Below are 12500 nucleotides of genomic sequence, written 5' to 3' on the forward strand. Positions count from 1 at the left end.
CTGTCTCTCTCTCTCTCTCTCTCTCTCTCTCTGTCTCTCTCTCTCTCTCTCTCTCTCTCTCTCTCTCTCTCTCTCTCTCTCTCTCTCTCTCTCTCTCTCTCTCTCTCTCTCTCTCGCTCTCTGTCTCCCTCTCTCTCTCGCTCTTGCTCTCTCTCTCGCTCTCTGTCTCGCTCTCTGTCTCTCTCTCTCTCTCTCTCTCTCCCTCTCTCTCTTTCTCTCCCTCTCTCTCTCTCTCTCTCTCACTCACTCACTCACTCACTCACTCACTCACTCATTCACTCTCTCTCGCTCTTCTCTCTGTGTTGTCAAGTCCTTGGAATCGTTTCTAAATCTTCCCTTCGACATTTTAACATTTCATGAGTCGTTTACGGAGGAAAATATGTGCACTGAGGTTATGTTTATTTTATGGATATATTTTGCCCAGATATTCGATCGGTTTCATCTATTTCTCTTTCAGGGTGCTGGAGAAAGAAGCAGAGGCTGAGTTTATAGCAGCGCTAAATTATTCATCATTTAATGAGGAGAACTTGTGTTGGGGGGGCCTCTTCTCCTTTCTGAGTTTATCCTGGGTCGGGGGGTCTTTCCCAGTGCATTGAGGGCAGGGTATTGAGTGATGGCTCACTGTGGACCCCCAAACCCTGGGAGAATGGGACTGCCTCGAGGGGCTGCACAATTTAACCTGATTCGATTTAATGCATTTATTGTTGTAGAACAATGAATGGTGGAGACTATGCTGCGGTAATAGTACAGTACAGAGGAGAAGAAGGGTTGAACAGTGATAAAGCTAATGGACAGTTCACAAAGCGTTATTAAACGATATTGCAATGTAGCATTTTCTGTGATTGTTGCTCTAAACTGTATTCTGAGCCCCGCTTTGTGGCTGCATCGGATTTAAACACTCAACTACAAACTACAATTACAAGAAAATATTGTTCTATTTTTACACTTAACCGTATAATTAATATGCCTGGCAGAATGGTTGAATAGCTTGTGTGAGTCTAAGTCAGAGTTTAATTAAAAAGTCCCGGAATACACCGTGAGCACGATGGCCGTAGTGTCGGGGACGTCACCCATCGGTCGGAACACAAGCACTGCGAGGCCTTCATACCTGCTGCTGCCCGAGATGTTTCAGACAAGCAGCAGGAACGATGCAGGGGGGGGGCATTGAATGGCCTCCTTGAATTAGTCAATGGTCAAAACAATATGGTATTTTTAATTAAATAACAAAATAAATAATATGGAGATGAGCTAGACGGTGAGATTCGGAGCGCAGGATGAAGCTGTGTTCGCTCTGTGTGACGAGTGAAGACACCGTTTTCACATTGAGCGTCCTAGAGTCCTTCTGGACCAACCACCGCGAGCCCCCTATTGGCTGTTCACAAAGTGGCTGCACCAATAGGAGGTCTCGATTCCAGACAGCTTAGTCATTTAAAAACATGAAAAAACAGTTAAATGGTCATTTATAAGGTACTTTGCTTCTATAGATTCAATGATGTCTTCCTATTAATGGCTTTATTCGTTTTGTGTCTATTGCCACTAAAAGCGAATTCCCAATATAACAGTTAACATCCACATGTGACCCCATTAAGTACATCATGGTATAAGATTATTTTCCCACATCAATAAATTATTACAAATCATGGAGCTGAATGTAAGTGTACACATAGGAAGCAATTTCCGTTCTGAGAGATAGAGACATTAATTTTAATCATACCAAGGTCGATGTCTTTCCAGCCCCAGCCAGCGGGGGGGGGGGGGGGGGTGTAAAGACACCAGTTTAACCAATCAGCTGTCTTCTTCATGGCTCTGTGTGCGTGAGGTCCGACATGGCGGAGGTAACGGGCCATCTACATTTCTCAACGCACAGTCCCATTATTTTATCCATAGTGGTAAACTACATTCCGAGACCTATAATTATATCTATCGATTGTATGTATTGATCATCCTTCTGGTCTGTGCTAGCCACTGTTTACTTGCACTTCGGTGAGGGATGTAGGTTGCTTTTGTTAATTTAACGATGTGCAGATGTATTGTAACAGCTTTCAAAACCAACTGGCTAATGGCTACTTTTTAATTTCTCTTAAACATGGATGCATTGAAGAATGAACATCCACTTCATAATCCAAATCATCTGCCAACTGCCATTCAATAAACTGTTTTATACTCGGTTTAAAAAGTGAAACTCCAATATAAAGAAACCTCTTAAAACATGGAGGCTCTGTCAGCGAAAGGACACAGCTGAAGCACTTCTACGCTTTATGCTGTAGTTTGAGCCTTGAGTCCGTCTGTTTCACAGGCACAACTCTTATTGAAAACGTTATTTATTCTAGTTGGGGCTGAAATAGTTTTTACGTGACAGTTTCGTACGAATGTCTATTGATTTTTGCAAATCGTTGATTCGCTTTACATCTTATCAAAAAGGACCTTTTATACTGGTCAAAAAATAAGTAGCATCCAAACGGAGAGAGCCTTACTGAATGGATTCAACCAGTTGAATGGGATACTAGTGAATCTTGCACTCTCAAGATGAAACCAAACAAACCAAATATACCCCACATGTTTATGATGTGATAACTGCGCGGGTGAATCAACACGTCTATCACAGTGCGTGAACAGCACACCTGATATTTGTGTTTCATGCTTGGTTGGCAGAACAGCTTGGGTAAACATATGTCTCTTTTTGCCGTAGTGGTGTCATTTGTGTCACGGCAATGAAATTATAAACCGTTGAAGTGCTGGAAAAAAAAAAATCAAACATGTTAGATTAGCATTAAGTTCTCCAAAGAATAGTATGTGTAGTGTTTGTGTTGTGGCGGGGCTGGATAGTTACGTTAGGCGGAAGGTACTGGGTTTGATTCTCAATGACTTCACCCTGCCTGTATGCCCCACCCCCTAGCTGCTACTAAATGCATCTGAACTCTGTGCATTGCTTTGGATGAAAGCCTTTGATAAATATCCGTTAACAGTTTATTAAAGGATGTCATGTTTATGCTGGTGTTGGGGTTGATACTAGTCCGATAGCCAACAAGTACTAAACATGAGTTGGACCCTGTGCAGGTATTGACGCTCAGTTATTATCTACACAACACTCACATCTGATTCAAGAGGTCACCACGCACTATGGCATTTTGTTGACCCTTCTATGCAGCTAGATATCTTACTCAGTGCATTTCGATAACTTTGAACACGTTGGTAATAATGGGACTAGTCCAGTCGTTGCCTCTGATCTTTAGAAAGTTCTCATCTGATGTTTGTTTGACTGCGTGTTTGTCCGGACCTCATTATTCCTTCTCTCAGCGTGTACTTCCTTGGCAGCGGGAGGGGGAGGAGGTCGCCGTGACCCCGCCTGTGATTGCAGCCTCAAACTGCCCCGGCCGCGTTCTCACTAAACTCATTAAATGCCCACGTTGCTGCGGCCAGTGCCCGGAGGGACTTCTTGCACGGGCAGTTGTCGTTGTCAGCGCTACTCCTGACGTCATATCACCGTGACGATACCCCGGTGCCGGAGAAGTGACTTGTGCCTCTGACAGATTAAGCACAGTGTTAATTCAGCTGCTATTTATCTTTTAACTTCTACCATTTATTGTTGTAAAACACCGCCTTTATGAGTGCTAATGGACTGATACGATCCCTAACCCACAAGCCGTTATTTCCGTCTTGTCGAGAGATTAAGAGCCCTGCAAAAGTATTTGCCAGCACACCCAAAGGAAATAAACAATGATCTTAAAGGTCCATCCTGAAGATCATAACATTATTGCCTTTTTCAAACCGCAGAGCTTTATTTATCTCCCATCGAAGAAGGAAGCGTCTGCTCTCCGTCCAGCGTTGGCTCCTTTACAACCAGACCACAAACACACCCAGGATGGGGTCGCAGCCCGCCGCCCCTGGACGGTGCGTCTGTGTGTGTGTGTGTGTGTGTGTGTGTGTGTGTGTGTGAGGTATATTAAAAACCTTCCAAACAGTTGCAGCTGTGTGCGTGCAGCGCGCTGCCAGAGAATCGTATCGCTTATTCAATTAAAAACTATTTCATTGCAGGAAAAACCATCTAGAGGAAAAAATAACGGAGGCTTTCCACTCTGTGAAATGATGTTGAACTAAAGGTCATGCTGGTTTCAGTAGGTTTATTATGTATTTGATGTAATGAGAAACAGGGCTGATTTGTGAATAAGGGCCCCAGGGGGCCGGAGGCCTTGAGGCCATGTGGGTCCAGACAAAGACGTACCTACGCTGGAACATTTTGTTTTGGTTCCTTAATTTGTTGAGCTGCTCAGTTTTGTTTATCCGGATTTGCTTGCATTATTTCTTGAGCCTAATGAATAATTGCTGCGCATTTTCTGGAAGTGGTGGGACTTTGATAAACCAACATATATATATATATATATAAAAGAGGAAATAAATGATGCAAAGTTCTCCTAACAGCTCCGTCTCCGTAGTGGTGCCAAAGTCTGGTAATGTATCCGATGTGCTTCATTCAAATGTGATCCGACAGTTTGAGGGACCCCCAAAGTGGGTTTTCCTGGAGCACCACTGCAGAGATGATGCAGTGAGGAGGCGTTGTGGGGCCGGCCCCCCCATAACGAGGCTGTCTGCAGGGACAGACATAGAGGGAAAGTAGGTGATGCTGCATTTCCGTCGCATCGCCAACGATGTATTTGAAACAAGTGAAGGGAATGATCATCATTTTGGGGTGATGTTTTTTCTTGCCTCCTCGACTGAATGCCGATCGCAGCTCGGAGCACAAGCATATGCTGATTGAAAGAGGAGGATAATGATGGCTAATACCAATGGGGGAGGACAGAGTCATGGCCTCTCTCTCTCTCTCTCTCTCTCTCTCTCTCTCTCTCTCTCTCTCTCCCCCCTCGTTCCACCTCTCTCGTCGTGTCCTCCACGCTGCCGTGGAGAGATCCGTTCCTGCGTACGTTGTGAGGGGGGCGAGATTAATGGTGGCCACACTCGGGTGTACGTTGGGGGCAGTAGGTGAAAAGAGAAAGATTTATGGCATTGTTTCTCCTGTTCCTGGCGGAGTGCGTCAGAGAGGCTGGCTGTAGTAGCGGGCGGAGGGAGGGGGGAGGGTTTAGCAGCTCAGTGTGCAGCATGCAGGTGTTGTCATCAACCGCCTATTCAGAGGAGAAACGCAAACACTCCGCTGCTCTGCCAGCAGCGTGGCATCGCAACGCACGCCGCCATTGTGTTCCAAGTCGTTGCTTGTAACCACGGCTAAAAATATATCAAATGAATGTATTTGGTTATTTGCAGGAGTGAATCGCTCGGGTCTGGTGGTCTACACAGAGTGGAGACCACCAAAAGAGGAGGGTTTTGAACATCACTTTATTTATAATGGAGTGCCAGCGTCTTTGAAGAGGGGTGATGGCTATGTCACTGCTGAGATCCCACTGTTGTGTGTGTCTGTATGTGTGTGTGTGTCTGCCTGTGTGTCTGTGTGTGTTGTACTTCACATGTGTGTGCACGCGCGTGTCTCTTCGCACGTTTGAGTGTTTGAGCCGAGACGAATCCTCTTCCCAATGTACTACTTGTCAAACTCTGGTGAATACCAAACACTTCCTCCAGATGGTCCCTTTACAGCACTTCTTTCTTGTTCCCTTGCTTCCTCAGTGCACACAGGGCTCTCTCGCTCACAAACCCTTCTGTACAGACGCCTGAAAAAACAGAACTTCCGCTTCTTTCCTACACACTGCGACTGTCATGATGTCACCGGAAGGCTTTAGTGTCTGGTCAACTGGAGAAAGAACAGGTTGGACTTATTTGTTGCAGTAACCAATTTAAGGTTTGACCTGCCGTTCAAACGTCAGTTAGATAAGTGGTTCTAGACCTTTAGGACCCAACACCCGATTCTTTGCTCGGGGGATTGTACCCTGTGTACATCTGCCCGCTAGTATCAACATCCAACTGAATGTATGAATGTATGAACACATGAACAGAGCCGGGTACAGATCCTTAGGCAGCCTGGTTGTGTACACAGGCATTCCAAACCTTTCCCTTCTTTTAAGTAAAGAAACTATAATATTTATAAATTATTAGTGAGAAGTAGCCTTCCAGCCCATATTCATATCAGGAGACCCCCAAGTGAGTTCCCAACCCCCGGGTGCGAAGGCACTGGTTTGAGGCTTGGGATGTTATATAACCTTCATCCATATACCTTCCCTCATGTGTTGAGTCTTGAAGAAGACACAGATCAAAGAGCATTCCCGGGGGTCAGGCAGCTAGCTCCACAGCGCTGCAGACACTGAGGATCGAACCCAGAACCTTCACACTACCAGTCAAACACCCTGACGACCAGACAACCCTGCCCGTCTGAGACACATACGTCACACAGAATACACGTAAATGCAGCATGGACACACCCATGTGTCCCAGAATGATCCATCTCCCCTGACTCTGGATCAGATGAAAATAGCTGCTGGTGAAAACGAATGAGGGGAAGAGTGTCCCAGCGTGACAGGCTAATGGGTGCTCCCCATGCAGTGCCAGCAGGGACTCTGCCTGCTGCAACCCTCATTACCGCTGGGGCTTTGGCAATTGATGCTTAAATAGTGCCACTTAATATTAGTGGTCACATAGTAGCAGTCATATTGTTTTTGGTGGTATAGTGACACAACTTCAACTGTTGCACATTTCCCAGTCATTCTTAATTAGATTAAATGGCGTTGTAATTGTATTAGACTAGATTAGAATGTAATTGTATTGAATCCTGTTTGGTGTCCCCTGATGAATTAACTGTTGTTCACCACACAGCGTGATAGCATATGACTCACTTTAGGGGAACGTCTCAAACCATTCCCTCATCAGTACCATGATTACATTTTTCGTCTATTTAGTGTCTAACATCATAACTTAAAACATTAAGAAACATCCCAACATGAATCAGCATATTCTTACTTACTATATTTGTTATTTAACTAGGTCTCATTGAGTTTAAAATCTCTCTTTCAAGAGAGACGTGGCCGAGACAGCAGCATAAAACCAACGGATGAATTTTTGGTTTCACAGAAACAGATCAGAAATGAGAACACAGATGTGGGTCTGTCATCACACATCCATGTGGCCACGCACATTCCCCCGCACGCCACGTCAAGCTCACCACCGCTTTACAGGAAGCTCACAACACAACCGCTCACACGTGAGGCTCACCACCGCTTCAGACGTGTTGTTCTCTTATCCCACAGAGAGCCTTGTTACCCCTCCCCCGGCGTTTCAAATGGAATTAGCGGTTTAAACAACTTCAAACTGGAATAGCCAACCCATCTCCTCACCATCATCCTCTATAAATAGATCCTGTTGTTGTTGTTCCAGAACATCAAACGCAGAGATTCGCAGGTCCTCATGAAAAGTACAATATTAAATAGAACAATATCATTATTACATAAATGACCTCTTTCTTAAGGCTCTGCTCTCCCTGAATGACCAGAGAGGACAGAGAGGTGGACAGAGAGGTGGACAGAGAGGTGGACAGAGAGGTGGACAGAGAGATGGACAGAGAGGTGGACAGAGAGGTGGACAGAGAGGTGGACAGAGAGGTGGACGGAGAGGTAGACAGAGAGGTGGACAGAGAGGTGGACGGAGTGATGGACGGAGAGATGGACGGAGAGATGGACAGAGAGGTGGACAGAGAGGTGGACAGAGAGGTGGACAGAGAGGTGGACAGAGAGGTGGACAGATATTTGGACAGAGGTGGAAATAGAGGGGCACTCAACGATGAGGTTTTTTCTGTCATTCTTCTTCTCAGTCAGGTGTCTGATGAGACGCCCCCAGGACACGTGCAGGTGAAGATAAATGGTTCCTAATGACGAATATCTTAATGAATAATGACCCTTCAATGGCCCTGTAAAACATGACCTTGTGTTGTTGGAGACAGAGTGTCTGAGCGGTTAGCCCCATTCTAGACCTTTTTATATGTTCATATCCACCTTAATGGGCTTGAATCTGTACCCCCTGTTGGAAATCCCTTCAGTTTTATGTAGTACTCCCTTCTCTCAAGAGACACACCAAGATTATTAATGCTCCTTATTGGCACTTAGTGTGTGCGTGTATATGTGTGCGTGTGTGTGTTTTTGTGTGTTTGTGTTTCAAATATACACAACCTATGCTACCTTCCTCCTGAATTTGTATGTATTCCTTTATTTATTTAAATCGGTTAACACTGTTCTGTATAATGTGTTTGTAATCAATACAATATGTCAATAACTTCCTCTCCGGATATAATAAAAAGCTGCATCCTCTGCCCTGACACAATTATAATTCCTCTTCACGCGAGACCCAGTGTTCGCTGTGCGTAACCCACGCCATGTTGACCAGCACAGAGATTTCACTAGAGCAGTGGCAAGGCTTGCTTTAATCCCTCTCTCTCTCTCTCTCTCTCTCTCTCTCCCTCCTCCTCCTCCTCCACCTCTCTCTCTCTCTCTCTCTCTCTCTCTCTCTCTCTCTCTCTCTCTCTCTCCCTCTCCCTCTGTCCACCTATCCCTCTTCCACCTGCTGTGCTAATTAATGAACTTCAATATGCAATTATAAAACACAGCCCTTCCTCCTCTTGCTCCAGAGTCGCAGGAGGAAGAGCGATGCGGGGTGGAGCAGGGTTCATTATGGATCCGCTTTATGCGTCTCCTGTTCGACGCTATGGATTCTGCTCTTTGGTGTTCAATCGGGGGGGGTCAACGTAGATATGGAGGATTGCTATTGAGCGACCTTGTGCGGTTGAACAGAGACAAATGTGTGTTGTGGAGTTTCTTGTGTTATTGGCATTAAGGCGTAAATTAGTCTCACACACATGTTTACCTGCATGTAATCGATAGGCCTGTACAAATGCCTTCATTCACCATACACAATCCATAAGGGTTTCACACGTGGATGGATATACCATCAGGCCATATTTAGCCCTGCAGGTGTATGTTCACCGAGATATTGTTATTACGGCCTGATGTTGACTAGCTTAGAATTTGAATCAGTGTGTGCAAGCAGATGCAGAAAAATATTGGTCACCAAGAAATGTCAGAACTAAGAAGAGCTTTCACGAACCAAAAGAGCTTTCATCTCACAGCCGGAGATGCACATTCCATACAGGGCTTCACTGTTTGATGGTTCTTTCATGAAGTCATTACTTGGTCCTACTGGTTTCCTTAAAGATAAGCTGCCAACTGAGGCACCAGCACAACACCTTGCTGAAAGGCACATTGGCAAAGAAACGCGGTCACAATCAAAAGACCCGAACCCAACCTGCGGACCGTCTGTGCCAGGAGCTGGAACCCGATCTAGGCCAGTAGCTGGAATCCAATCCATGCCTGGTGTTTGGAACCCGATCTATGCGCGGTAGCTGGAGAGTTAATTTGAACAAGAACACCACTAATTGGTGTTGGTTGCACCTGTGTGTGAGCCACGTGCCCTGTTCCCTTATTTCATACCGAGCTATTTTTAAGAGCAGCACATCCTTTGTGTATGTGTTCGCTAATTAGCAAGCGCAGCACTACTCGGATGCAGGGTTGTTTTTGTGTGTTTTTCTTACAATGGACTCTGAAGAAGCATTACCCAAATTAATATTATTAGCAGGGGACATGATGGGCTCGTGGTCGGGGCCTTTGAATGCTATTCAAATTGTTCTGGGTTTGATGCCCCAATGGCCACAACCTAAGCTGGAGTCATCCTCAAGGCAAGATGTCCTTAAACCCCCCCCATGCCGATTCATCACATGTATCTGAATTCCCTGCAAGTCACTTTGCACAGAAGAGTCTAAAGTGAATGGCGTGGTGGACGGATTCGTACCCCTGAAGCAGTATTGTGAATGAGTGTAGAAACGCCATCTCACGCTCAGCAGAGCTGATGGGGGCTGTGTTATGCTGTGGTCGTCCACCGCGGGCCGAGTGCGGAGGTATTCTTCTATTCAGGGCTGCTCTCTGGAGGGCTGCCTCGCTCCACAGTTGTTTGCGCTCATTATTACTATTTACCTCCTGGATCCAACAGGCCCGCATGCCTCGTATCAAAGCCTGCCTCAGCAACCACCCCCTACGTCCCCCCTCAGAGAAATCCCTCAAAACCAGCACCAAAGTGCAGTCTAAGGGAAAAAAGATCACTTTGTTCTTCCCCAAATTGAATTCAAACAACCAAAGGTCTCGGAAATAACCGCAGATTTAATTTGGCCGCCCTCACAAAGCAAAGTCGAGGAGAGAATGTCTGCGTTCCAGGATTGTAATAACGGAGACTCCTGGGAGTGCTGTTTCAGCGCTGGCACCTTGATGTTTACCTGGCTGAGCAGGGGCGCTCCATTCAGGGCGACGTGTCGGGAGCGGCTAACAGCCGCGTGGAGGGAGTGTCCTGCAGGGGAGCCGCTGAGAGCCAGCGTGCGGCGGTGAAGTGCTGAGGTTTCTCTCCAGCAGCAGGCTCACCTCATCTACCCCCCGTGGCTCAGGATATTTATCACTGGTGCTGCTGCTTTTTGTGCTAAACTAAACTTTCTTGTGTTTCTCCTTCCTCCCCCCCCCCCCCAAGGTGTACTTCAAGCGGGACGGCGAGCTGATCGAGGTGATCCCCTACATCCACCCGTCTGCCGCGGAGGAGGGCGGGGCCGCGGGCTCCGCGGGGGTCCGGGGGGCCCGGCCGCTCATCGGCAGGGACATGGACGACACCAAGCTGCAGAGGTCCCTCTCCCTGCTGGACCCCGAGGGCCGCTCCGCCCGGCCCAACCGGGGGCCCGGCCAGAGCCAGGGGGGCCACGGGGCCCACGGCCAGGGGCAGGGGGGCCACGGGGCCCACGGCCAGGGGCAGGCCCACGGCCAGCAGCAGCCCCACGAGCCCAGCCCGGCCACGGAGGTGATCCCGGAGACGGTGGTGAGCCGGGAGTTCCCGCGCTGGGTCCAGAGCACGGACCCCCTGTACTACTTCAGCCACACCCACCTGCCGCAGAGCGACGGCTCGGTGCTGGTGCAGGCGCGCCTCACCTGGACGCTCAACCCGCAGCTGGACAACGACGCGCTGTTCAGCTGCGAGGTCAAGCACCCCGCACTCTCCATGCCCATGCAGACAGAGATCACTCTGGGTGGGTAGGACACTCCCTCCCCCTCTCCCTGTCCCCCTCACCCCTCCCCCTCTCCCTCCCCCCTCTCCTTCTCTCCCCCTCTCCCCCTCTCCCCCTCTCCCTCCCCCCCCCTTCTCCCCCCCCTCTCCCCCCCTCTCCCCCTGCTCCCCCTCTCCCCCCTCTCCCCCCCTCTCCCCCCTCTCCCCCTCTCCCTCCCCCCTCCCCTTCTCTCCCCCCTCTCCCCCCCCTCCCCCTGCTCCCCCTCTCCCCCTCTCCCTCCCCCCCTCCCCTTCTCTCCCCCCTCTCCCCCCCTCTCCCCCTGCTCCCTCCCCCCTCTCCTTCTCTCCCCCTCCCACCCTCTCCCTCCCCCCTCTCCCTCCCCCCTCCCCTTCTCTCCCCCCTCTCCCCCCCCTCTCCCCCTCTCCCCCTCTCCCTCCCCCCCTCCCCTTCTCTCCCCCCTCTCCCCCCCTCTCCCCCTGCTCCCCCTCTCCCCCCTCTCCCCCTCTCCCTCCCCCCCTCTCCCCCTCTCCCCCCTCTCCCCCTCTCCCTCCCCCCCTCCCCTTCTCTCCCAGATCCACGTCGTTCAGTGTTCTGTTGATGGTTCTTACTCATCACACTCATGCGTTTCTGGTACCCTCCAAGTGGGCTCACACACACACACACACACACACACACACACACAACACACACACACACACACACACACACACATCTCATTCTTTCTTCTTCCTCTGTTATCCGTCTCTTTCAGTAACAGACTGATGACCCACTGAAACCCCTCCAACCTGCGCGCACACACACACACACACACACACACACACACACACACACACACACACACACACAGGGTGGGGCGATCATCAACACCACCACTGGGTGATTAGTGTTGCTGGTTTAGATAACCGATGAAATATCAAAGACAAACAGAGAAAGATGATACAGGAAGGACCTGAGACGGAGTTCTGAAGGGCGGTGGGTTCAGGGAACGCCGATGTTGAGGTTCCATGGCGATCTCAGGCGGACAGACCGCCTCTCTTTTTTTTTCGTATTCGTCATTTTTTTTTATTTTTCAAAAAGATGGCCAACAGTGTCAGGGATTAGCACTTCAGAGCTAGCCTGTTGGCTCACGTCCCTGGGGGCCTCTGAACACAACTCTGACCTGACGAAACACAGAGAGAGAGAGAGAGAGAGAGAGAGAGAGAGAGAGAGAGAGAGAGAGAGAGAGAGAGAGAGATTAAATACAGAGAGGCAGTGGTCACGGATTGCTGGAGAGAGAGATGGAGAAATATTTGCAGAGAGCTAGCATTAAATAGACACAAGATGAGCGGGTCATTCAGCTACGTGGGAGAGAGAGATCGACGGTGATGTGGTACGTGGGAGAGAGAGAGAGTTGGAGACAGAGAGTTGGAAGGAGAGAGAGATAGATACGTGGGCGGGAGCTATAGACCCAGAATGAGCTGGAGAGAGAGCTGTGGAAAGA

At 48.7% G+C, this 12500-nt stretch overlaps 1 protein-coding gene across 1 annotated transcript in view; it reads left to right on the plus strand.

Moving 5' to 3' along the window:
- igsf21a (immunoglobin superfamily, member 21a) overlaps window positions 1–12500 on the plus strand; it is a gene marked incomplete at its 3' end in the record, with an annotated part of 177274 nt that overhangs the window by 145065 nt on the left and 19709 nt on the right. The window contains 1 exon segment of the mRNA XM_079748715.1: window positions 10495–11041. Within this exon segment, the coding sequence (XP_079604841.1) occupies window positions 10495–11041 (547 nt within the window).

The sequence above is a fragment of the Pollachius pollachius genome, assembly GCF_949987615.1.
Source record: "Pollachius pollachius genome assembly, chromosome: 12".
NCBI lineage: Eukaryota > Metazoa > Chordata > Actinopteri > Gadiformes > Gadidae > Pollachius > Pollachius pollachius.